The 26,908-nt window shown below is 48.7% G+C and overlaps 1 protein-coding gene across 1 annotated transcript in view; it reads left to right on the forward strand.

Moving 5' to 3' along the window:
• The first annotated feature begins 965 nt into the window (after nucleotides 1–965).
• LOC122544709 (aryl hydrocarbon receptor nuclear translocator-like) overlaps nucleotides 966–26,908 on the forward strand; it is a 43,196-nt gene continuing 17,253 nt past the window's right edge. The window contains exons 1-11 of the mRNA XM_043683994.1: nucleotides 966–1,240; nucleotides 13,153–13,270; nucleotides 14,766–14,816; nucleotides 15,229–15,273; nucleotides 16,553–16,766; nucleotides 18,111–18,324; nucleotides 19,153–19,255; nucleotides 22,504–22,569; nucleotides 24,490–24,575; nucleotides 24,737–24,810; nucleotides 26,206–26,340. Coding sequence (XP_043539929.1) covers nucleotides 13,155–13,270; nucleotides 14,766–14,816; nucleotides 15,229–15,273; nucleotides 16,553–16,766; nucleotides 18,111–18,324; nucleotides 19,153–19,255; nucleotides 22,504–22,569; nucleotides 24,490–24,575; nucleotides 24,737–24,810; nucleotides 26,206–26,340 — 1,104 coding nt within the window. The 5' untranslated portion in view covers nucleotides 966–1,240; nucleotides 13,153–13,154. The remainder of the gene's footprint in view (nucleotides 1,241–13,152; nucleotides 13,271–14,765; nucleotides 14,817–15,228; nucleotides 15,274–16,552; nucleotides 16,767–18,110; nucleotides 18,325–19,152; nucleotides 19,256–22,503; nucleotides 22,570–24,489; nucleotides 24,576–24,736; nucleotides 24,811–26,205; nucleotides 26,341–26,908) is intronic.

Genomic DNA, 26,908 nt, shown 5'->3' on the forward strand with positions numbered 1-26,908 from the left:
TGTACAACCTCAACATGACGTCTCAATTCCTGTACTCAAAGGTCTGAGCCAATGAAAGAACGTCTTCTTGATCGCCCAGTGATGCAAACTTCAAAGAATTATGTACCTGAGCCCCTGGGTCACTCTGTTCTACAACACTACCCATTAACTGCGTACGTCCTGCCCACATTCATTTTCCCAAAATGCAACACCTCGCCTTTATCCCAATTAAAGGCCATCTGCCCATTGACCCAATTGGTCAAGATCTCTTTGTCATCTTGGATAACCATCTTCACTGCCCACTTTGTGACCAATTTTTTAAGCGTCTCAATTGTAATTTAAGTTGGCAATTGTTGGATCTGTTGGATGGAAGATTAAATCTCTGGTTTGGAAAAAGAGAGAGAGAGAGAAAATGGGTTGAGTGTGGGGGAGGGGAGATTGGAGACAGACAACAGGTTCGGTTGTAGCAACCAGATCAGCAAGTAGGGGAGAGAAACAAGAGGGCGCACCCCAACGGGAACGTCAATCAGAAGGGCGTGACCGCTGATTGGAGGAATGGTCGCTACGTGAGGCGGACGGGACATCTGGACTGGTGCGCCGTGGCGTCCATCAAATGACAAGCCACGCCCACCCCACTTGGGCGGGGGGGGACGCGGTCGGAGTCGTTCGGTTGCGGGCGGAATCCAGGGGGCAACACAGCCATCGGACGAGACGTCATCTGCGATTGGAGAATGCGGGCGTCAAGTGGGCGGTCCCTCTATCGCCATTGGCTAAATGAACAGTCCGTCACGAGTAGAACACGCCCCTCGCCGTACGTAAACAGGTCGTGAATTTCGCCGCGGGGGGGGCGGGGCGTGGTCACGGGCACCCCGTCTCTGATTGGAGGAAAGGTACGCGGATGGGGCGGGGCCCCTCTCCTGAATGGACAGGAGGGACGTCCATCGAGCGGCAGTCACGCCTACCCCTCCAAATATGGTGTGGCGGGCAGCAAGTTTGGTTGCGAGGGTTAAAAAAGGCGGGCGAAGAGAGCGAGTCGGGTTGCACCGTGAGGGGGCGGGGAGGAAGAAGAAGTTGAGAGCCGCCATCTTGTGGAGGGTAGCGGCGCTTCCTCGGGGACCGCTTTTAAAAAACAATTACCTTCTCGACTTCTATTGCTGTCGGGGGTGGGTGGGTGGGGGGGAGGAGAGTCGTCCTCGGGCTTCGGATGTTCGCCCCCGGGGCGTGGGAGAGCGAAGCGCGTGATCGCCGCCTGTCACCCCAGGTGAGGTCCGGCGGGCCGGCCGCCCCGAAAATCGAGGCCCAGGCTTCGGGCTGGGCGGCTAGGCCGCGCTGGCTTTCCGACTCTTGATTTATTGCCCCGGGGGCGCGCCTGGAGAGTGTGGCCTCGGCGTTGCGTTGCGGACGGTGCCGTGTTCACGCTGCGGCGAGAGATGTCGAACCCCCTTTTTATTTTTGAGAGATTTGTTCACTTTCTGCACTTTCTGTCCTGTTTTAACTTTTACTCCCGTTTCCGCACCCCCTTCGGTTTCTTTTTTTTTGTTAAAATCCAATCCCGTTTACTGTAACTTGCCAATATTTTCTGGTTGCCCCCCCCCCCGGCCACCTGATGCAATGAGGATTTTCAATGTCAACATGTCACGCTGCAGTTGCCTCCTCCCACCCTGCAGGAGGCGCTGTGGCCCCCCGATGCAATGAGGATTTTCAATGTCAACATGTCACGCTGCAGTTGCCTCCTCCCACCCTGCAGGAGTCGCTGTGGGTCCCCCTGGGCTGCTGTGTGTCTTTATGGTCTGACTTGTTGACGCCGGCGCGCGCTGTTGTCTGTTGTCGATGTCCATGTGGGTATTTCTGATGGGTGGTTTGTATCCCCCCACGCGTAGAATCACTACAGCGTGGAATCGGGCCGTTCAGCCCGACCGGTCCGCGCCGACCCTCCGAAGAGAGGCCCGTCCAAACCCAACGCCCGTCGCTCTACACTTACCCCTGACCTGCACATCCCTGGGCACTACGGGACAATTTAGCCTGGCCAATCCATCCTAACCTGTACATCCCTGGGCACTATGGGACAATTTAGCATGGCCAATTCACCCTAACCTGCACATCCCTGGGCACTACGGGACAATTTAGCATGGCCAATCCACCCTAACCTGCACATCCCTGGGCACTACGGGACAATTTAGCATGTCCAATCCACCCTAACCTGCACATCCCTGGGCACTATGGGACAATTTAACATGACCGATCCACCCTAACCTGCACATCTTTGGATTGTGGGAGGAAACCCATGCAGACACTGTGAAAATGTGTAAACTCCACACACAGTTGCCCTGAGGCGGGAATGGAATGTGGGTCCCTGGTGCCGTGAGGCCGCAGTGCTAACCAAGTGTGCCCCCCCCCCCTTCCCCCCAGCCATGGCTGTCAAGACTCCAGCTATTTCTGATCTGGGAATCCAGGACTTGGCCCCTGTGCCTGTGAATTGAATTGCTTTGTTGTCACATCTACTGTCAACCATAAGACAGACAGGCAGGCAGGCAACCATAAGTTAGTCAGAAGATGGAGAAGTCAATGTTTTGGGTGTCATCCTCTTTCAGGATGGTAAGAACAATGACTGCAGATGCTTGAAACCAGATTTCTGGATCAGTGGTGCTGGAAGAGCACAGCAGTTCAGGCAGCATCCGAGGAGCATCAAAATCGACGTTTCGGGCAAAAGCCCTTCATCACGATGTTGACTTTGATGAAGGGCTTTTGCCCGAAACGTCGATTTTGAAGCTCCTCGGATGCTGCCTGAACTGCTGTGCTCTTCCGGCACCACTGATCCAGAAATCCTCTTTCAGGATGTCGACTTCCCCAGCTCCTGATGCTGCCTGGCTTGCTGTGTTCTTCCAGCCTCCTGCCTGTCATACTTTGGATTCTGCAGTGTTTTGTCTCCTGCCATTCAATCACGGCCAGTAAGTTTCTCAACCCTTCTCCTGCTTTCTCCCTGTAACTCTTCATCTCCTAAATACTCACAAACATATCTATCTCAGTCTCAAATATACTCAATGATCTGACCTCCCCAGCCTGCAGTGGTAATGAATTCCATGGTTTCACTCTTCTCTAGCTGAAGTTTCTCCTTATTTCCATTCTAAAAGGTCTTCCCTTCACTGTAAGGCTGTGCCCTCCATTCCTAGTCTCTCCTAACAATGGAATACCTTCCCAATATCCACTCTGTCCAGGCCATTCTATATGTTTCAGTTAAATAGCCCTCCGCCTTCTACACTCATGGAATATAGACCCAGAGTCCTCAAATGTTAAGCTGTGTTAACTCTTGGGACCATTCTCATGAACCTCCTCTGGACATGCTCCAAGGCCAGTATGTCCTTCCTGACATATGGCTTCTGGAACTACACACGTGTGGTCTGACCAGAGTCTCCGAAGTAGGTTCCTGCTTTGATATTCAGATCCTCTCAAAATAAATGCCGTCATTGCATTTGTCACCTTACCATGTCATCTTCGGTACCTTTGTACCTAAGTACAGTTTCTTTAGTTACAACATCTTAGAAAACAGAAATGAAATGTGCAGCGTTGTGCCAATAGATGTCCAGGAAGAAATGGTCTCCTGACCCATTCCACGCTGGCACCTAGTCTCTAGCCTCTAGCCTGCACTGGGCCTCCCCTCGAGGTTCCTGTCGCTTCGAAATTGTTCCAGCCTCTGGCGACTGTGTGTGTGTGGAGTTTGCACATTCTCCCTGTGTCTGTGTGGGTTTCCTCCCACAATCCAAAGATGTGCATGTCAGGAGAATTGGCATTATAGATTGCCCATAGTATGAGGCGCATTAGTCAGCGGGAGATGGGTCTGGGTGGGTTACTCTTTGGAGGGTCGGTTGGACTTGTTGGGCCGAAGGGCCTGTTTCTACACTGTAGGGAATATAATTGGCAACCCCTTATTCTTGGATTAGGCCTTCCTTTGCTCACCGTGAGGAAACTTCTCTGTCAAATCCCCAAAGAATCTTCAATGTTTCAATGAGATCTCCTTTCCTTCTCAACTCCAATGAGTTCAGGCCCTACCTACTCAAAGGCTCCTGATAAGATGTTCCGTCCATACGTGGGATCTGCCAAACGAATCTTTTCTGGAATATCTCTGATGCCAGTCCATCCAGATAAGGGGCCCACAGCTGTTCACAGTATTTTAGTGATCGTCTGACTCGTGCCTTGTATAGTTTCAGCACAGTCTGCCTACCTTTATATTCCATGCCCTTTGCTGCGAAGGTAAACATTTCATTTCCTACCTCATTGCTCACTGTGTCAAAATAAATTGCACCTTTCGCCCCTCGCCCACTCCTTGTGATGAGTTTGTGTACATCTAGTGACTGACCTTGCTGCTGGTGGGAGCAATTTCTTCCCTCCTTCCCCTCAGTCCGAACCCCCTCATGACTGAATGCCTTAACTCCATTTTCCCCTTAATCTTTACCAGACTCCACTTGAACCAATGTCTCTTAACCCTGGCTCTGTTCTGATAAATCTACCTCCAGGGTCATTGTCAGGCATTGGCATCCTAAACATCCGGGCCCAATGACCCAGGTTCAAAGATTTGTGCACGTGCATCTTCTGTCTCTATAGCATGCTCCGTCCCCTGCATTCTCCTTTTAAAGCTGCACCATTTCGATTAGCTTGCCTGTGCTCGTTCTGCCTGTATTGCCCTGAGAGTCTGTCGCTGTTTCTTGTTCATTGCCTTTTGAGTCTTGTATCATCAGTAAACTTCGAAGCCAGGCTTAAATGCAGATTGACTAATTCCATGGAGTCAAGATTAAAGTGGTGCTGGAAAAGCACCGTAGATCAGGCAGCACCCGCCATTTCGGTGGTTCCTGATGAGGGGCTTTTGCCCGAAACGTTGATTTGTCTTTTTTTTCCCTGCTCCTCGGATGCTGCCTGACCTGCTGTGCCTTTCCAGCACCCACTCTAATCTGCAGTACCCACTTCTGCCTAGTTTAATACAAGGCGTGATGGGCTTAGCACTAGTCACGGGAGAGCAGTGTTCCCTAAGCTGCACGGACGCGGAGGGTTTGTGCATACCAATCGGCATGTGAACACGGGATTGGCTGGTTCCAGAAGCCATGACTATGTGTGGACTTTGGAGGGCAGGAGAATTTAAGCTGAAGTAGTTGGAGCACAGAACTATGCATAATCTCTCCCAGTTGAGCCAGAGGTCAAGAGCAATTTCTTTCTCCTTGGGATTTGGATTTATGGAATGCATTCTAGTGACAGAGACAGAGTTGTTACATATTTTTCAAGCTGGAGGTCGATAGTTTTAATCATGAAGGGTGATGGAAGGAAAAGACAGGAAAATGGGATTGATGACCAGACCAGCCATGATCTCATTGAATGGCGGGGCAGACTCAGTGGGCTGAATGGCCGTCTTCTGCTGCTTGCGTTGGCCCTGTCCTCCTCCTCCTCCCCTCTGGGCTGAGGGGTGACCTTTTTTAATTGAGGTTTTATAACATCACCAAGGTCATGGATTGGGTGAATTGGACTCCTCTACCCTGGAGAAAACCTGAGGGGCATAGGTTTAGGGTGAGAGGGGAAAGATGTAAAAGAGACCTAAGGGGCAACTTTTTTTTTACACAGGGTGGGACGTGTATGGAATGAGCTGCCAGAGGAAGTGGTGGAGGCTGGTACAATGACAGCATTTAAAAGGCATCTGGATGGGGACATGGATAGGAAGGGTTTGGAGGGATATGGCTGAAAAATAGGACTAGATTAATTTTAGGATATCTGCTCGGTACGGGCGAGTTGTACCACCAGGGTTTGATTTGGTGTCGTACAGCTCTATATCACTGATACGTCGCATGTCAGTTCAGTCTGTCATAACTGACTAGCCTTCCTACCTCTGGTATCCACCTTGAGGTGGTGACACAGTGGGAATGTCTGTGGACTGGTAATTCCTGAACCCACCCTCCCTAATACTGTGGGAGTGTGGCTTCAAAACCCACTAGAGGTCCTGGTGGAATTTAAATTTCACAGATTAGCTGTGATGTCATTGCATGGCAGACTAGACTCGAGGAACTGAATGGCCCCCCTCCTGTTCCTAATGAATAAAATCAGAATTAAATGCTAGTCGTGGTGATGATGGTGGTCATGGTTTGGAAACCCCATCTGGTTCACTAAGGAGAAAGAAACCTGCCCTCCTTACCTGGTCTGACCTCTGACTCCAGAGCTTCAGTCAGCACTGATTCTTAACTGCTCCCTGTAATTAATCCCCAGGGGTAAGGGCTGGGTCACATAGGCTGGTCTTGCCAGTACTAGCCACAGCCTGTTTCAGAACAGCAAAGATTATTTCATATCTTTTATTTTTGGACTAGTGTTCCTAGTTGCTGCTTAATTATCCTGAGTCATTCAGGCTTATGACTAACTGACATGAGTAATAACCATATACCAAATTCCCAATGCCTTGTCAGTAAATGGGGACGAGAGTCAACCTCCTGTATGGGCAGGAGGGCACATTCACTAGAGAGACAGAGATCGAAGAGAATTCGCTGAACAGGGACGAGGAACATTTGTTCTCTGATGTTACAATCTTCGGGGGGGGGGGGGACTCATTTCAATAGGGACTTTGAAAATGGAGCACCTGAGAAATACAGGAGGGGGGGGGGGTCGGCGGGGCGGGGAAGGTGTGTTGGGTGAGGAAGGGCACAGGATGGGGAAGCTGAATGGTGGCATCTTGAGCCGCATCGTTGTATAACTTGCCCGAAGCGTTCCCTGTGGTCAGTGCTTTGGTTTGTATCCCAAGGATGGCGATGGGAAGTTTCAACCGGCTGCACTGCAGGGCTGTCGAGTGGACAGAGACTGTAACTGCCCGGTAACAGTTAATTTAGAGAAATGAGAATCCGGAAACACACAAGTGATTTGATTTATTGTCATGTGTATTTTGTTAGAAAATACCATGGAAAGTGTTGTAATAGAGTCACCACTCTTCAGCCCCATCTTGGAACACAAAAGTAAACTAAAACGTAGTTTCTTCATTCTTCTGCCTTTATATTCCCAGTCCTTCATTACAGCCTTGGATCAAGATTAGATGATTAGATTAGATTAGATTAGATTACTTACAGTGTGGAAACAGGCCCTTCAGCCCAACAAGTCCACATCGACCCGCCGAAGCGCAACCCACCCATACCCCTATATTTACTCCTTACCTAACACTACGGGCAATTTAGTGTGGCCAATTCACCTGACCTGCACGTCTTTGGACTGTGGGAGGAAACTGGAGCACCCGGAGGAAACCCACGCAGACACAGGGAGAATGTGCAAACTCCACACAGTCAGTCGCCTGAGGTGGGAATTGAACCCGGGTCTCTGGCGCTGTGAGGCAGCAGTGCTAACCACTGTGCCACCGTGCCACCCCATCAAACATGGACAAAAGGGCTGAATTCCAGAGGGGAGGGGAGAGTGACAGCCCTTGATATCAAGGCTGCATTTGACTGAATGTGGCGTCAAGGAGCCCTGGCAAAACTGGAGTTGATGGGTAACGGGGTAAACGCTGCTGGTCAGTCATCCCTGGCACAGTGGAAGATGGTTGTGGAGGCTCAGTCTTTTCAGGTCCAGGAGACCCTCAGGGTAGTGTCCTAGGCCCACCAATCTCCAGCTGCTTCATCAATGACCTTCCCTCTGTCACAAGGTCAAAAGTGGGGATGTTCACTGATGTTTGCACAGTATTCAGCACCATTCACAACTCCTCAGATACTGAAGCAGTCCGTGCTCAAATGCAACAAGATCTGGACAATATCCAGCCTTGGGCCAACAAGTGGCAAGTAACATTAGCACCACATAAATGCCAGACAATGTCCATTACCAATAAGAGGCACTCTAACCACCAGCCCTTGACGTTCAGTGGTATTACCATCACTGAATTCCCCCATTGTCAACATCTGTGGGGTTACCATTGACCAGAAACTCAATTGGACTCAGCACATTAAACACAGTGGCTACAAGAGCAGGTCAGAGACTAGAGATACTGTAGCGAGTAACTCACCTCCTGACACCCCGAAGTCTAGCCACAAGTCAGGAGTGTGATGGAACACTCCCCACTTGCAGAGATGGGTGCAGCTCCAACAACACCTAGATGCTTGACGCCATCCAGGGCAAAGCAACCGGCTTAATTGGCACCACATCTGCAAACATTCAATCCCTCCACCACGGTGTTCAGTCGCAGCAGTGTAGACTGTCTATAAGATGCACGGCAGAAACTCACCAAAGATCCTCAGGCAGCGCCTTCCAAACCCACGACCACTTCCATCTAAAAGGACAAGCTCCCCTCTGAGCCACTCACCACCCTGACTTGGAACTGTACCGCCATTCCCTTCACATTTGTTGGGTCAAAATCCTGGCCTTCCCTCCCGATTGGCATCGTGGGTCAACCCCACTCGTGGACTGCAGCGATTCAAGATGGCAGCTCGACACCACCTTCTCAAGGGGCAACTAGGGATGGGCTATCAGTGTTGGCCAGCCAGTGACCCTCAAGTCCCACCAATTAATAAAAACATTTCTTTGGAAAGCCCATTGCCCTGGGCCTAGTGCCCAGGCAGGAGTTCCTTTGTTACACTGTCCCTGCTGGGATAGCAGTCACTATTCTTCAGCAGGGATGGGCAAAGATTTGTTTAAAAAAAAATCAGAAACGAAAACTCTGAGCAAGGTTCTTTTTAAAAATGCTTTGTTTTTCTGAGCTTTCATTGTGCATTAGAAGTAAATAGTTTTCCAAGTGAAACTGAGTGAGGGGACAATTGACAATCGTACCCCGAGGTATCATGACCCAAGCCTCCGACGTGCTCCGGTAGCTCAGTATTTGTTTAGGAGTTCAGTTTCCGAACCCATCTTCCCCGCCCCCACACCCAGCTGCGCTCTTCTCTAATGTTAACATCCCGGTTCCCATTCTCGCCATATTAGTTTAAATCATCCTCACTCCAAACGTGCAGTGCTCCCAGCTCCTCTGTTGAGACAATTTTTTAAAAATTTATTCACGGGATGAGGGCGTCGCTGGCCAGGCCAGCATTTATTGCCCCATCCCTAATTGCCTGGGGGGCAGTTGAGAATCAGCCACATTGCTGTGGGTCTGGAGTCACGTGTAGGCCAGACCAGGTAAGGAGGGCGGTTTCCTTTCCTAAAGGACATTAGTGAACCAGATGGGTTTTTCCAACAATGGATTCACTGTCGTCGTTAGACTCTTAATTCCAGATTTTAAAATTGAATTCAAGTTTCACCATCTGACGAGGCGGGATGCGAACCCGGGTCCCCAGAACATTACCTGGGTCTCTAGATTAACCACGAGGCTGTTGCCTCCCCATCAGACCCCTCTTTGGCCTGCTCAGGACCTCATTCCCATAAAACCATAAGAAATAGCAACAGGCACAAGCTGTTTGGTCTCTTGAGCCTGCCCCACTATTCCATAGTATGATGGCTGATCTGACACTCCTTGTGACCATTTAGCTGCACTTTCCCCGTCACCCTCGATTCCCTGACTGATCACAAATCTATCCTTCTCAACCTTAAATATACGACGCAAAGACTCTGCCTCCCCAGTAGCACTCTGGCAAAGAGTTCCAAAGACACTCAACGCTCTGAGAGAAGTCTCAATCTCAAATTGGTGTCCCTTTATTCTGAGGCTCTGGCCCTAGACTCTCCCATGGCGGGAACCATCCTCTCAGCATTGACCCTGTCAAACCCCTGAAGAAGCCTGTGTGTAACTATGCGATGGCCTCTCATTTGTCTAAACTCCAGACAGTAGAGTTCCTGCCTAACCTTTGCTGATGAGACCATTCCTCCATAGCAGAGGTCATCCTAGTGAGCCTTCGCTGAGCTGCCTCCAATGAAATACTTTTTAAAACTAGTCCAATTGTGGTCTCACCAACACCTTGTACAGTTATATAAGAACTTTTTCCTTTCTATACCCTAACCCCCCCCCCCCTTGAAATCCAGGTCACCATTCCATTAGCTTTCCTGATTACATGCTGTACCATGCACTAACTTGCTTTCTTGATCAAGGAAGGGAGAGCATATGGGATCGTAATCTTTTAATCTTTATAGAGAATGCTTAATCCAGACTGTCTCCTACATTGGTTTTGGTTGTCTGAGATGGGCTCAGAAAACACTTCCCAGAGTATTTCTGTATCCCTTGATTGACCCTTTTTTTTAATACCTGCCTGGGAGTGTACATCGTGAGAGGGAGTCTGTTGATGATACACAGATCACTTTGAGCGAGAGGCAGGCTTGCTGAAGGACTCTCTGCTCCTGCCCACTGTTTAGAGTCAGACATAGAGCATGGAAACCGATCCTTCGGGGTGGCTCAGTAGTTAGCACTGCTGCCTCAGCACCAGGGTCCCAGGTTCAATTCCTGCCTCAGGTAACTGTCTGTGCGGAGTTTGCACATTCTCTCTGTGTCCGCGTAGGCTTCCTCTGGGTGTTCCGGTTTCCTCCCACAGTCGCACGATGTGAATTCAGGTGAATTGGCCATGCTAAATTGCCCATAGTGGTAGGTGCATTAGATGGGGGGGGGGAAATGGGTCTGGGTGGGTTACTCTTCGGAGGGTTGGTATGGACTAATTGGGCCGAAGTGCCTGTTTCCGCACTATAGGGAATCTAATCCTCTGTACAGACCATAACTCCGATCCGACCAAGTTCCGTTTGGCCCCTATCCTTCTAAACCCTTCCGATTCATATACCCACCCATCTAGATGCCTTTTAAATATTGTTATTGTACCAGCCTCCACTTCCTCTGGTGGATAGCTCCATACACGCAGCACCCTCTGTGTGGAAAAAGTTATCCCTTGGGTCCCTTTTAAATCTTGCCCCTGTCACCGTAAACCTATGCCCTCTAATTTTGCACTCCGCTACCCTTGGAACAAGACTATAACTATTCACCGTATCCATGCCCCTCATGCTTTTATAGACCTCCATAGGGTCTCCCCTCAGCTTATGGCACTACAGAGAAAAAGAAATCTCCAGTTTATTCATTCCTCTCCCCCCCCCATCTCAAACCCTGCAGTCTCTGCAACATCCTTGCAAAACATTTCTGTACCCTCTCAAGTTTAACGACATCCTCCTTATAAAAGGCGACCAGAATTATACAAACTGTTCCAAAATATTGACCTCCCCAGTGTCCTGTACAACTGCAACATAACGTCTTGACTCTATATTCAAATGTTCTGCCTAAGAAAGGCAAGTGTGTCAGATACCATCCTCACCACCCTGTCTTAACCTGTGGCTCCTCTTTAAAGGGACTAAGCACCTGCACCTCTAGGTCCCTTTGTTCAGCAATACTGCCCCAAAGCCCGACCATTAATTGCACAGGTCCTGCTCTGATTTGTGTTACCAAAATGCAACAGCTCACACTTATCTCCATCAAACTCCACCTGCCGCTCCTCAGCCCATTGACCCAGTTGATCAAGATGCCTTTGTAATCTTGATCACACCAACGTTTGGTGTCACCTTAAAGCTTTCTAACCACGCATCTGACGTTTCCATCTGAATTATTTACGCGAATGACCAAACGCAGTGAAGCCAGCACCGATCCACATTGGAACACTGTTGGTTACAGGCCTCCAGTCGGAACAACAACCGTCTCCCACTACCTTCTGTCTCTGACCTTGAAGCTAATTTTGTATCCAGTTGGCTAGCTCCCCTGAATCCCATGTGATCTAACCTTCGTAACCAGTCCACCATGTGGAACCTTGTTGAATGCTTTTGTTGAAGTTCATGGGCGCTGTCCACCGTGTGGAACGCTTTGTTGAAGCTCTCGGGCGATGTCCACCACTCTGCCTTCATCCATCATCTTTGTCACTTCTTCAGAAACGTTAGTGAGACAATATCCCACGCAGAAAGCCGTGTTGGTCCTTAAATAGTCCTCGCCTTTCCAAATGCCTGTAAATCTTGTCCCTCCAAATCCCATCCAACACGTTATTTCCCACTAATGTCAGGCTCACTGGTCTTTAGTTCCCTGGCTTTTCCGTAATCGTTTTAAATAATGGTGCCACATTAGCCCAACCTCCAGTCTTCTGGCACCTCACCCATTGCCCTTGGTTATACAAATATCTCAGCAGCGGGCCAAGTAATCACTTGTCTAGTTTCCCACAAAGTTCTGGGAAATACCTGATCAGTTCCCAGGGATTTATCTACCTTTTGTGTTTTAAGATATCCAGCTCCGCCTCTTCTGTAATGAATTATTTTCAGGCCATTCCTATTTATTTACCCAAGCTCGCTTGCTTTCATGTCCTTCTCCATGGTAAATACTGACTAAATATTTGTTTAGTAGCTCACCCATCTCCTGTGGTTCCATACATAGATGGCCACGTTGATCTTTAAAAGGCCCAATTCTCTCCTTAGTTACTCTTTTGCCCTTAATGTACTTGTAGAATCTCTTTGGATTCTTCTTTAACTCTATTTGCTAAAGCTATCTCATGTCCCAATTTTGCCCTCCTGATTTCCCTCTTAAGTATACAGAGGAATCTCAATTATCTGGATTTTGGATTATCCGGCAAGATCAGAAGGTCCCGATGCTTGGCTAAACTGTTATTCGGCCTTCGATTAACCGGACAAAATACTCTCCGCCCATGCCCTTGAATAATCGGGGTTCCTCTGTACTCCTAATGCCCTACACTCATGTAGGGATTGACTTGATCCCCGTTTTCTGTATTTGATATGTCTGCTCCTTTTTCTTGACCAGAGCCTTAATTTGGAGAAAGTGAGGGCTGCAGATGCTGGAGATCAGAGCTGAAAAATGTGTTGCTGGAAAAGCGCAGCAGGTCAAGCAGCATCCAAAGAGCAGGAGAATCGACGTTTCGGGCATAAGCTTCCTGAAGAAGGGCTTATGGCCGAAACGTCGATTCTCCTGCTCCTTGGATGCTGCTTGACCTGCTGCGCTTTTCCAGCAACACATTTTTCAGCTCAGAGCCTTAATTTCTCCAGTTATCCAGCATTCTCTACAACCACCAGCCTTGCCCTTCACACTAACATACTGTCTCTGATCTCATTTTTAAAGGCCGCCATCTTTGAACCATCCCTTTACCCATGGATAGCTTCCCCAATCAGTTTGAAAGTTCCTGTGTAATACTGTCAAAATTGACCTTTCTCCAATTTTATCTTTTTTCGATTAGTTCTGTCCTTTTGAATAATGATTTTAAAACTAATAGAATTATGGATCGCTTGCAGAAATGGCGTCCGACATCGGAGGACCGCTGGGCGTACCGGTGACTGGGAGAGCTGGAGCAGGGACGCAGCCACAGTCCAGTGGGGGCATAGTGTCCCGGGCACCGAAAAGACATCCAGGGTAAGGATGTTTAGATGTGTCACTAGATTAGGAGCGGGAGCACATATATACAGGTATCTGGGCATAAGTTACAGATTGGAATCTAATCGAGATGTTTGGGGCAGGGTTTATGTACAGAATAACAGATGCCTGAGAGTGAGTTACAGACTGGAATCTCATTGAGGGGTTTGGGGTGGGTTATATACAGAATAACAGATACCCGGGAGAGAGTTACAGACTGGAATCTAATCGAGGGGTTCGGGGTGGGTTATATACAGAATAACAGATACCCAGGAGGGAGTTACAGACTGGAATCTAATCGAGAGGTTCGGGCTGGGTTATATACAGAAAAACAGATACCTGGGAGGGTGTTACAGACCGGAACTAATCGAGGGGTTCGGGGTGGGTTATATACAGAATAACAGATCCCCGGGAGGGAGTTACAGACTGGAATCTAATCGAGGGGTTCGGGGTGGGTTATATACAGAATAACAGATACCCAGGAGGGAGTTACAGACTGGAATCTAATCGAGAGGTTCGGGCTGGGTTATATACAGAAAAACAGATACCTGGGAGGGTGTTACAGACCGGAATCTAATCGAGGTGTTCTGGGTGGGTTATATACCGAATAACAGATACTCGGGAGGGAGTTACAGACTGGAATCTAATCGAGGGGTTCGGGGTGGGTTATATATAGAAAAACAGATACCTGGGAGGGTGTTACAGACTGGAATCTATTCGAGGTGTTCTGGGTGGGTTATATACAGAATAACAGATACCCGGGAGGGTGTTACAGACTGGAATCTAATCGAGGTGTTCGGGGTGGGTTATATACAGAATAACAGATACCCGGGAGGGAGTTACAGACTGGAAACTAATCGAGAGGTTCGGGGTGGGTTATATACAGAATAACAGATACCCGGGAGGGAGTTACAGACTGGAATCTAATCGAGGGGATTGGGGGTGACAGTTCTGAAGTCACCTCATGTATACAAGTGAAAGAATGGTTGTACAGTGTTGCCAGACTTTGGAAACATTGTGTACTCCAGCAAAAGTTTGCATTGAAGCCCATCTTATTTTACAGGAAAAAAACTTAATTTCGATGTTTATTGAGAAATCTGAGATGGGTTGGATATTTTCAAAATTCAGATAGGTCGTAGGGGTGCAACTTGTGATTGGTTGGTTGTTCCTTGTTGAGTTTGTAACAGGTGCCATGAAAGATTGAAGGTGGAAATGAGGTTAGCTCCCTGGCAGAGTTAGTTGAAATGGTTTTCCTGTCTGGTGGGCTGACCTGTGGAATTCTTTGCTCAACAAGCCGTTAGACTGTAGATTTTAAATTTTGTCTGTCTGAATCTCGTCTTACCCTTCTCTGTTCTCTCCAGCTTCCCTATTGATGCTAGCAAGGGGTTCTTGTGTTGTACATCGTGGTCCTCTTTGCAGAGACTATTGTTCAGTGCATTGGTGTGGTGGGTGCAATCTTCCTTTTACCAATTGTTTGTACTTCACCTCTTTCTAGACTTGACTTTGAGGACGACGATGACGGGGAGGGCAGCAGCAAATTCCCAAGGTTTGTGTGGCTCTGTTTTCTCATTTTAGCCTTTGAGGAGCTGCGGTCAAGCGTGATGAAATTTATCCCCATCCCCATCCTCTGCTGTTCCACCTTCCCCAGTACCATCCCTCTCGTACCTTTCCTTTCCCTTTATCCCCCTCATATTATGCCCGTTCTGTCCCTCACCACACCACCCTATTCTGTGCGTTAGCCCCGCTCTTCCGAGTTCCCATTGGTAAAATAATTTACATGTACCTAATGTTGGGGGTGGAGTACAATGTTCAAATGTCCCTAACATGCGTTAAGGGAGACTATTGGGTTGCAGATTGGATTGGTTGGTCGGGGGGGACAGACTTCCATCGTACTGCGTTCTGTGAATCTCCACCATAGTGTGTGTGTGGAGCATTAACCCTTAATCTTTTCTGTCTAGGTGTGATGAAGACCAAGGGCCCAATGACAAAGAGAGATTTGCCAGGTAACAATATTCTAAACATGCAGTTGGTTTGAAGCATTCCTTGTGGCATTGAGAGAGAGGGCATAGAACCCAGAACATTGAACAGTACAGCGCGGAACAGGCCCTTTGGCCATTGATGTTGCGCCAACCTGTGAGCTATTCTGAGCTCATCCCCCTACACTATCCCACCATTAACTGTTTGCTTATCCAAGGATGGTTTAAATCTCCCTAATGTGGCTGAGTTACCTACATTGGCGGGCGGGCAGGGCATTCCACGCCCTTACCACTCTCTGAGTGAAGAACCTGCCACTGACATCTGCCTTAAATCGATCACCCCTCAATTTGTAGTTACGCCTCTTTGTACAAGCTGATGTCATCATCCTAGGGAAAAGACTTTCACTGTCTACTCTATCTAATCCTCTGACCATCTTATATGTCTCTATCAAATCCCCTCTTAGCTGCCTTCTTTCCAATGAGAACAGACCCAAGTCTCTCAGCCTTTCCTCATAAGAGCTTCTCTCCAAACCAGGCAACATCCTGGTAAATCTCCTCTGCACCTTTTCCAATGCTTCCACATCCTTCCTGTAATGGGGTGACCAGAACATGTACACAATATTCAAGTGTGGCCGCACCAGTGTTTTGTTGCAGCATGATATTGCGGCTCTGGAACTCAATCCCTCTACCAATGAAACCTTATGCCTTCTTAACAGCACTATCAACCTGGGTGGTAACTTTCAGTGATCTATGTACATGGACTCCAAGATCCCTCTGCACATTCACACTACCAAGAATCCTTCCATTGTCCGAGTCCTCTGCCTTCCTGTTATTCTTGCCAAAGTGAATCACCTCACATTTAGCTGCATTGAACTCCATTCTAGCTGCATTGGACTCCACGGTGCTGGAACTTAGCTGCACGGTGTCCCTCATTCCCAGTCAGTGGCTGTGGGGAAACCAAATGGAAAGGAAATGGCTCTTTAGATGTTGCTTGGGGCTACTCTACGTTAGGAGTAAAATCCAGGCCGGGGAAAGTTCACCTCACTGCCTGGGGTTCAGTGAGGATCCTTCAGGCGGTGCCGCTGAAGGGAATGCAAGTTGAGTGTGGATGTGCTTGGGATTGCACTGTGTGCAAACGGTCTTGTCTCAGTTGTAGCAGTCACCAAGTCTCTTTGGCCCTGCGCTTTGAGGTGTCCCAAGGCAACGAGGAAGCATGGGGTCGTCTGCTTTCCCATGTGAGCACATGCCTTTCCTTTTGTTTATGGCGGAAGCTCATTGTTCCTCCTCCCCTGCCCCCCCACCCCAGAGAGAACCACAGCGAGATCGAGCGGCGTCGCCGGAACAAGATGACGGCGTACATCACGGAGCTGTCAGACATGGTGCCGACCTGCAGCGCCCTGGCCCGCAAGCCGGACAAGCTGACCATCCTCCGCATGGCCGTGTCTCACATGAAGTCACTGCGGGGCACGGGCAACACCTCGGCTGACGGAACGTACAAGCCATCCTTTCTGACCGACCAGGTGAGGGGGCTTGGGGGCTGACAAAACGTAACGTTGTTGTTGTTGTTGCAATGATTTACGTGAAACTGGCGATGTGTGTGAAGGTGTTTGAGCATAATCGATAGCAGGGTCTTGGGGTTTTTGGATGAGAGCTGAGAGACCGAGCAACTCCATAAACTCGCCGCATCAATCAGCTGGCTTGGAATTTGACACTGGGTTCATGTGGAGTATTAGCTTCGGTCGAACAGAAGGCTGCGATGCAATCTTTCTTGGGGTGGCATGGTGGCTCAGTCGTGCCTCTCAGTGCCAGGGGCCTGGGTTCAGTTTCACCCACGGGCCATTTTCTGTGTGGAGCTTGCAAACACTCTCGCCCGTGCCTGTGCGGGTTTCCACCCGCTGTCCACAGATGTGCAGTTCAGAGTGGATTGGCCGTCCTAAATTGCCCATTAGTATCCAGGGATGTGCAGGCGAGGTGGGTTAGCCATAGAAAATTTGGGTTTAACCAGGATAGGATAGAGAGCTGTTTGGATGAGATGCTGTTCGGAGGGTCATAGAGTCTTCAGCCCAACTCGTCCATGCTGATCAGATACCTGAACCTAATCTAGTCCTATTTTCCAGCACTTGGCCGGTGTGGACTCGATGGGTTGAATGGACTGCTTACACACTGCAGGTATTCTATGCAAGGCGAGCCTTGCTGACTAGGATGGGTGATCCAGTGACACTGAAGGGACGGCCAAATATATTTCCAAGTCAGGTTGGTGTGGCTCGGAGGGGACTTGATATTCCCACATGTTTGTTCCACTCATCCTTTTAGCTGGTAGATATTACAGCTTTAGAAGGTGGTTTCGATGGTCTCTTTTATCGTGGAAATGGTACACGCTAGCTGCAAGTGTGAGTAGATGTGACGCCCTTCAGACAGGTTGTGTTGTTTTGGATGGTCTGGAATGTTGGAGCCGGACTCGTCCAGGCGAGTCCAGAGCGCTCTATTACACTCCTGACTTGTGCCTTGTTGACGATGGACAGGCTTTGGGGTGGGGGTGGTCAGGCGATGAGTTACTCGCTCCAGCCTTCAAACTGCTCTCTCGGACACCAGTGTTTCAACGGCTTTGCTCCCTCTGTGCTAACGTTCCAGGCGCTGACCCTGCGAGTTGTCTGCTTTGATATTGTTTTCTGGGCTAGGTGTTGACTGAGAGGTGAGCGCGCCACCCAGAGCCCTGGCTGACACCAGGCCAGGTAAGCTTACAAACAGCAGCAGTGCTGCTCTCGTCCGTATCGCCTGGAGTGGGAGTTGAATCCACGAGGTAGTGGGGAGGGATGTTGTGGAGGCCAGTGAAGTTGATGGTATTTTGTTTCTCGTGACCCAAGGAGCTGAAGCACTTGATCCTGGAAGCAGCGGACGGCTTCCTCTTTGTGGTGGCCTGCGAGACGGGCAAAATAATCTACGTGTCTGACTCTGTCACTCCAGTCCTCAACCAGCCGCAGTCCGAGTGGTTCGGCAGCACCCTGTATGACCAGGTCCATCCGGATGACGTGGACAAGCTGCGGGAGCAGCTCTCCACCTCTGAGAACGCCATGACAGGTAAAGGAGGCTGCTTGGGTTTGAATTTGGGTGGGGTTTGTCAGCATCGACAGCAGTGGTTAGCACTGTTGTCTCTCAGCGCCACGGACATTGGTACGGTTGACTATCTGTTTGGAGTTTGCCCATTAACCCCCGTGTCTGCGTGGGTTTCCTCCGGGTGCTCCGGTTTCCTTCCACAGTCCAAAGGTGTGCGGGTCAGGATTGGCCATGGTAAATTGTCCTGTAGTGCCCAGGGATGTGCAGGTCAGGTGGATTGGCCATGCTAAATTGTCCCGTAGTGCCCAGGGATGTGTAGGTTAAGGTGGATTGGCCATGCTAAATTGTCCCGTAGTGCCCAGGGATGTGCAGGTCAGGGTGGATTGGCTATGGGAAAAGCAGGATTACAGGGATAAGGGTGGGGGGAGGGGGTCTGGCTCTTTGGAGGGTTCATGTGGACTTGATGGGCTGAATGGCCTGCTTTCCAAACTGTAGAGAGTCTGCGATTTATACGGAGTGGTCAGTTACCATGACCAAATGTTGGTCCAGCATTGACCCCCCACCCCTCTCCGTGGGTTGAACTGTGATTGGAGGAGATGGCGGTGAGGACTGCAGGACATAATGGGGTGATGGTACCGAGGGGGATTTGGAGGGGGGTGAATGGAGGGATTTGAAAATGAGGATTAGAATTGTGGAATGGGGGACAGCCAACTCAAAGGTTGAATGGGATTGATTGGAATTTGGATACTGGTTGGTGGTGGGGGGGTAGCAGAGATTTAGATAAGCTGTGTCCTGAGGGGAGAGTGAGGTTCAAATCACGTTAAGTTCCATTCCTTTTCCTATTTGGACTAGGTCGGATCTTGGACCTGAAGACCGGCACTGTGAAGAAAGAAGGACAGCAGTCCTCGATGAGAATGTGCATGGGTTCGCGGAGGTCTTTCATCTGCAGAGTGAGGTGATTTAAATCGATGTGTTTGACCCCTAAGTGCCCCTTCTAAATGTATAACGTGGTTTCACTGCCTTGCCGTTGCAAGTGATGTTGTGAATCTTGAAAGGGTTCAGAAAAGATTTACAAGGATGTTGCCAGGGTTGGAGGGTTTGAGGTATAAGAAGAGGCTGAACAAACTGAGGCTGTTTTCCCTGGAGCGTCGGAGGCTGAGGGGTGACCTTACACAGGTTTACACAATTGAGGGGCATGGAGGGGGTAAATGGGCAAAGTCTTTCCCCTGGGGTTGGGGAGTCCAGAACTAGAGGGCATAGGTTTAGGGTGAGAAGGGAAAGATATAAAAGAGACCTAAGGGGCAACTTTTTCCCCCAGAGGGTGGTATGTGTATGGAATGAGCTGCCAGAGGAAGTGGTGGAGCTGGTACAATTGCAACATTGAAGAGGCATTTGGATGGGTATATGAATAGGAAGGGTTTGGAGGGATTAGATTAGATTAGATTACTTACAGTGTGGAAACAGGCCCTTCGGCCCAACAAGTCCACACCGACCCGCCGAAGCACAACCCACCCATTCCCCTACATTTACCCCTTTACCTAACACTACGGGGCAATTTAGCATGGCCAATGCACATCCTTGGACTGTGGGAGGAAACCGGAGCCCCCAGAGGAAACCCACGCAGACTCGGGGAGAATGTGCAAACTCCACACAGTCAGTCGCCTGAGTCAGGAATTGAACCCAGGTCTCTGGCGCTGTGAGGCAGCAGTGCTAACCACCGTGCCGCCCCATGGGCCGGGTGCTGGCAGGTGGGACTCGATTGGGTTGGGATATCTGGTCATCATGGATGGGTTGGACCGAAGGATCTGTTTCCATGCTGTACATCTCTATGACTCTATGTAGTCTTCCAGTCACTCCTTATTTCTTGATCTGTGTGAATGCTTTGGGAACGGCTGGATGTGACTAGGCTGACAAGAAATGCAGGTGCTGTATGTGATGATGCTGTGGCTTTAAGAGGTTACTTTGTTCATTTTTTTTATTGGGGAGGTTGTAGGTCGAGCCGTCTACCAAGACCGCGAGAGTAAACAGCTTGTGAGGCCTTGGGGTTTTTTCCTTTAAGTTGGAACAATAGAAGCAGCCTGGCTGGGTGCCAGGATCTCGAGATTATTTTTAAAATTTTAGATTCCGCTTTAAGCCGTTGCTGTTGTGAGCTGGAGGTCGCAGCTATCACTGCTCCTCCCAGTTACAGATGGGGATTCTGTCTACTGCTGGCACAAAGTCAAACTGAGAAGAATAGATTTGTCTATGGGCTGTGTTGATGGAATGTTACTGTATTGGAACAGTTAATTCCTAATAGGTACTGTATCTATTATTCAGTTGTTTTCCAATAATTAAGTTATTCTAAGTTCCTCTTTCTTTGGTTGTATTTTAAATATGGTGCTGAAATAAATTGCGTTTTGCTTAACTTCTGAGCAATTTGACCAGTCACATCACTTCGGGAACAGGCACTTCACATTTCCCTTTTAAAAGAAGAAAATATCAAGGTCTGGGCTATCTTTGTGAGAATATTTTGAGGGGGTCTGGTCTGGTCAATAACAAATGTTATGTCTGAGTTACGAGGGGTTTGCATATTCCCTTATATATTCCACTCCTCCACTGACCGTCATAAGGGTTGCATTTGAGAAGGGAGGTACGACTCCGTGCCAGAGACAAATCAGTTAGTTTTTTTTAAATTTGCAAATAAAGAACCAGTTCATTACAATGGCATCTTACTGAAGTAAACATGCAAAGGGTATAAACTGTATGAATATATGAAACTCTTCTCTTGAAAAAACTGACTGACATCCGTGTCTAGGGGTGAGAAAATACAAAACTAAATATCGTCTTAAAAGTACGGTGACCAGGTAGCAGTTAACTTTAGGAGAAAAGTTATTCTTTGATTGTTCAAATGTTTGTCCATAGCCAAAGTCTCTTTACGCACGGGCTGTTGGCTATAGGGTGGCCTTCTGGATCAGTTATAGCAAGCTGAATTCCCTTCTGTGGAGTGACTTTATGGATCAGTTATGGTTAGCTGATTTCCCTTCTCTGGAGATATATGTAGAACCTTTTTTCAAGACTACTGAGTTTTGATAACATTTTCTAGTGGGCTTATGACATGCAAACTTTGAACAATTTTGGATTTTTTTTCCATGTAAGTCAAAGGTATGGATATATGTCCACTAAATGATATTCTGAAGTAATATTTATCTTTCTGAATGTAATGTATCTTCACAAGTAAATTGGCATTTTTGACCCTGACTTTCTTGGGCTTGACTTGTACGCTGGTAATGCTGTTGATGGGTTGTTTGATTTTGACCCCAAGTGGCTGTTAGTGGGAGCTTGCTGTGCGTAATTTGGCTGGCTACCATGTTTCTGCCATTACAGCAGTGGCCATCTTTTTTCACCAAGCGTTTATATGGTGTGTTATGGACCAGTCCAAACCACTTCCAAAATATATTCAGAAGATGTGCTTACCTTGAAAATAAGTTGCATTCTGAATGCAATTCGATTGGTCAAACTACAATACTTGAAGTAAACACACACTTGATTCATACACCATAGTTAAAATACAACAAAAGAGAGAAATTAGAATAACAACTCTCTTGGAAAGCTTAACCAAATAATAGGTTATTTAACTACTAAACAGTAGCCACTATTAATTAACTGTTCCAACGTAGTAACATTCTCACAAATAAACACTTGGCAAGTGGCAAATTAAAGTCAAAAAGATTGTCTCGCATGCAATCCTAGCAGCAGTAGGAAAAACATCAAGCGAAAATTGAGTAATGGAGAGATGTACTGTAGCTTCCGCCCAGTTTCGAGACCCAGTAATATCTACGGCTGAAAAACTAAAAACTCTGGTTCTGTGGGAGCTTGTCCCACCCATTCAGGCTGCTTCTATTGTTCCAGCTTCCTAAAAAAAACTCCAAGGCCTTTCAAACTGTTTACTCTACTGGCTCTGAGTAGACAGCTCAGCATCTCTGCCTTAAAACCTCTCTTCAAAACACAACCCAGAACAAAATACACCCCTTAAAGCCATCGTTCCGCCACAGGCCCTTAAAGTGATTTGAGGAGTCTTGAGGTTGTGGAAGGCAATATATTGCGATTCTACAGTTCTGGTTGGGGAAAGATTGAGAGAGCTGATGAGCAAGTAGAATTGAGCTTTTCTGGCAACTTTTCCAGGTGCCTCCCGAGTTTGAATTCTAACAATTTGCTGTTTCCAAGGTGTGGGAATGCGACAGAGGATCCGGCATCCATGAGCAGACTCAGCTTCCTGAGGAACAGATACAGGTGATCCGGCAGATTTGGCCCCCTGTGCTCCGTGCCCGTGCTTCTACGCCGTGCAATCCTCCTGCCCCTTTTACCCCCCACTTCATCTCACCCCATCACCATATCCTTCTGTTCCTTTCTCCCTCGTGTTTATCCAGCTCCCCGCTTTTCAATGCCTCACCTCCCATGGGTGGGAGGGAGTTCCCCATCCTCCTCGCGCTTTCCAGATTGCTTCCCAATTCCTGATTGGAATGATTTAATTAGTCTTGTGCAGAATTGTTCAGTTCCCCAAAGTCTGGCCAAACTCAGAGTAAAGATGCGTTGAGCAGAACCTCTGAGAATCAAGAAGCACAGGAGACGGAGGAGGCCTCTTGACCCATCATACCTGTTCTGCTGTTGAGCTAGATTATGTCTGATGTGATTATGGGCATGATTACAAGGCCTAAATTGCTACGAGTCCCAGCACTCGATCCTGTGGCATTCCTACCAGCTAGGCTTACAATCGTGGAAACGGCCCACTTGTATCCACCTTTGTTAGCCAGTCCTCTGTCTGCTGTAGTACATCAGGCCCAGCACCACAAAGTCTCGGCTTGAGCAGTAATCTTTTTACATGGTGCCTCATTAAATACCTTTTGTGAACCCTAATATACGCCATCTACTGATTGCCCCTTTATCTACTCAGCTAGTTCAATGTTCAAAAGTAGCAAGAGTGTGGGACGCTGGAAAAGCACAGCAGGCCAGGCAGCATCCGAGGAGCAGAAGAATCGACGTTTCGGGCAGAAGCCCTTCATCATCCGATCCTGACTAAGTGTTCTGGCCCAAAACGTCGATTCTCCTGCTCCTCAGTTGCTGCCTGGCCTGCTATGCTTTTCTAGCATCCCACACTCGACTCTGATTTCCAGCATCTGCAGTTCTCACTTTCTCCCAATCTTCAAAAGAACCCTGATTGATCAAACAATATATTTTCCTTTTCACTAAACCACGTTGGAGTCTGCCTGGATATCTTGTGACCATCTAAGTATCCTAGCTAGTGTTTCCTTAAAAATGGATTCCAGCAACTTTCCACACTTTAAACCAACTGACCTAGAATTTCCTGCTTGCTGTCTCCCTCCTTTCTTTAGCCAAGTTGCCTTATTTGTAGTTTTGTAATTCACAGGAACCTATAGAATTTGTGATTCTAATAAACATTTCCAGCCCCATCTTTTAAGGGTAGGCACTGTCAGGTTTGGGGGTTTTGCTAGCCAGTTTTCCACGTTTTATTGTTAGTACTTCCACTCGACATAAACCTTGGTGCTTTGCGTCTTTTATCCCCTTGTTAAAAGTGACTTGAGTTCGTAAGAAAGACAACCCACTTGAACAACATCCCATCTGCCACCTTTTAACATCTGCTCCTGCCATCACCGGTGCTCAATCAGCAGCAGTGTGTACCATCCACAAGACGCACTGTGGCAACTCGCAAGGGGTCCTTTCAGACATCCCAAACCCATGACTTCCAATGCCGTAAAAGGGCAAGGGTGTAGATACCAGGGCATGCCGTTCCACTGTGATCTCCCCTCTGAGCCCCTCCGCCATCCTGACTTAGAAGTGTACGGAGAAGTTCCTTCAGTGTCACTGGGGCCAAAATTCTGGAGCACTCTCCCTAAACTTATTCTAGATGTCCCTACAGCAGGTGGCTTGCTGGTACCACCTGGAGGGGCGATTACGGGAATGGCAGCAAAAACTGGCCCAGCCAGTGATGCTCGCCTCCTGTAAGGACGTTTTGATCATCTCCCCCGTCACCCTAAAGGATTTGAGAGGCTTGAGCCCTTCTGTGGAAGGGAAATCGCCAGATATATCCTTGGCATAGAGGTGTTGACGTTCCGGCCCGAAGCAGTTTTTTTTTGTGGGATATTTCCTACCATCCTCATTTCCTCACACTCCTGTCTTTCATCCTGTTCCCAGAAACGGACTAGGTCCAGTCAAAGAAGGAGAGACTCAGTATGTGGTCGTGCACTGCACAGGTTACATAAAAGCCTGGCCTCCCGCAGGTGAGTTTGCGCCCGGTTTGTGTGGATGTTCGATTTGGCGCCGAGGCTGCAGGTTACGGGAGAGTGAGGTGGGGGCTGCCGGTGGTTTGTGGGGAGCAGGTCGCAGGGGAATGGGTAGAGAAAGCGGATCTTGAACCGTGGCTGTTGTCGTTGTTTCTCAGGTGTGACGCTCCCTGACGATGAACCAGACGGTCAAGGGAACAAGTTTTGCCTGGTGGCTATCGGACGTCTGCAGGTAAGACCAGAGCCTGCCTTGGACTCGTGTTGAAAGTGGCTGAGGGCAATGCCTGCCAACGCTACAGTCTTCGACAAAAAGTGCGGTGCTGGAAAAGCATGGCCAGTCAGGCAGCATCTGAGGAGCAGGAGAGTCGACGTTTCAAGCGTAGGCTCTTCATCATGAATGTGGGGGTGTGCTTGCCTGACAGGCTGTGCGTTTCCAGCACCACACCTTTTTGACTCTAGTCTCCAGTCCTCACTTTCTCAGAGTTGTTCTAGAGCATGGTCATAGACCCTTTGGTCCAACTCGTCCATGCTGAACTGATGTCCTAAATTAATCTAATCCCATTTGCGGGAGTGGTGGTGGTGTTTGAATGATCAGTGCTACGCGTTGAAGTGGATGTGGCATTGTTAAGGGGAGGGAGGGTGACCTTGTCAGAGCTTAGATTATCTGCTGTGAAATTACTCTGGGAGAATTTCAATGGGCCCAGCCCTGTGACTGGATGATTGGCCTCTGTGATGAGGATTGGGATCCAACGTCATGGATGTTTCATGGCAAAGTAACGTTCACACTCAATTCAGTAGCATCTCCTGTTCCCATCGGGTGCTCCAACTGCCACGGAGCGCAGAGGAGACCGGCACATTAAATGTCTTCAAGGCTGAGATTGATAAATTCTTAATCTTGCAAGGAATGAAGGGATGAGGGGAGAGTGTGGGGAAGTGCTTTTGAAATGCCCATCAGCCATTTGACGTGCAGCAAGATCCCAGGAACTTGGTGGGGGGGGTGGGTACTGTGTGGGTGAAGGTGATGGCCTAGTGGGATTATCACTGGACTGTTAATCTGGAAACCCAGGGAATGTTCTGGGGACCTGGGTTGGTTTCCCGCCACGGAAAAATGGTGGAATTTTGAATTCATTAAAAATCTGGAGTGAAGAGTCTAATGACCATTAATTCATTGTTGGAACATCCCATCTGGTTCACTAATGTCCTTTTCAAGGAAGGAAACTGCCATCCTTACCTGGTCTGGCCTACACGTGACTCCAGACCCCCAGTAACGTGGTTGACTCTTGACTGACCTCTGGTCAATTAGGGATGGGGCAATAAATGCTGGCTTAGCCAGCCGCACCCTCACCATGTAAATGAATTTGTAATAAAAACTGCACTGTACTTGGAGATGTAGGTTTGGGGATCAATATTGGATCCCGGGATATGGCGAGAGCTCAGTGCAAGCTGTCCCTCAGTACCGCATCACTGATGTGGGGAGGCAGGGGGGGCGAAGGGAATGTGTGCATGTTGGATTCCATGTTTGTTGACCTTCTGACACTCGTTCATGAAGTGATGGGCAGTGCGCATCCCGAGCACGTCTAATCATTGTTTTTTTTTGGAAACCTCTACCTCCTGTCGTTTCGGTAAGGTCACAAGTTCTCCCAGCTGTCTGGACATGAAGGGTAACACCGTGCCTGTTGAGTTCCTCTCCAGGCACAACCCCAACGGCGTCTTCACCTTCGTCGATCACCGGTGCCTGGGCACGGTCGGCTACCAGCCTCAGGTAGGTCCTTGCGCCCGTCCCCGCTGACCTGCTGTTGAGCTGGTTGGTGTCGGGTGGTCTCTTGCCCCTTGGTTGAGAGGTCAGGCGGGTGGAGGGAGGGGCGTTCCTGGCAAAGATGGTTAACCTGCCTGCAGTGGCTCTGATGCCAGTTACGCACCCCACCCTACCAAAAAAAAAAGACCCCAGCGGCTGCATTTGAAAGGCAGCAAGGAATGAGGAATGTGTATTCCTCCAGCGACTTGTGGGCACTTCGAATTCAGTAAAGTGTAGTCATTGTCCGTCCATGAAGATGCTTCCCATTTTCTCGCTCTTGGTATGGCAGCTGCCCAGTCCATCACGCACGCAAGCCAACCTTCCATCCACTGACTCCGTCTCCACTTCTCAGTGCCTCGGGAAGGCAGCCAGCATCATCGAAGACCCCTCCCACCCTGGTTACAATCTCTTCCAAGCTCCTTCTGTTGAGCAGAAAATAGAAAAACATACGTGCCAGCAGATTCAAGAGCAGCTTTTTCTCCGCTGTTGTTTTTTCTTCTCCCCACACTGCCGCCTGACTGCAATAGTGCTTATT

This window comes from Chiloscyllium plagiosum, chromosome 51 (assembly GCF_004010195.1).
Source record: "Chiloscyllium plagiosum isolate BGI_BamShark_2017 chromosome 51, ASM401019v2, whole genome shotgun sequence".
NCBI classification, from domain to species: domain Eukaryota; kingdom Metazoa; phylum Chordata; class Chondrichthyes; order Orectolobiformes; family Hemiscylliidae; genus Chiloscyllium; species Chiloscyllium plagiosum.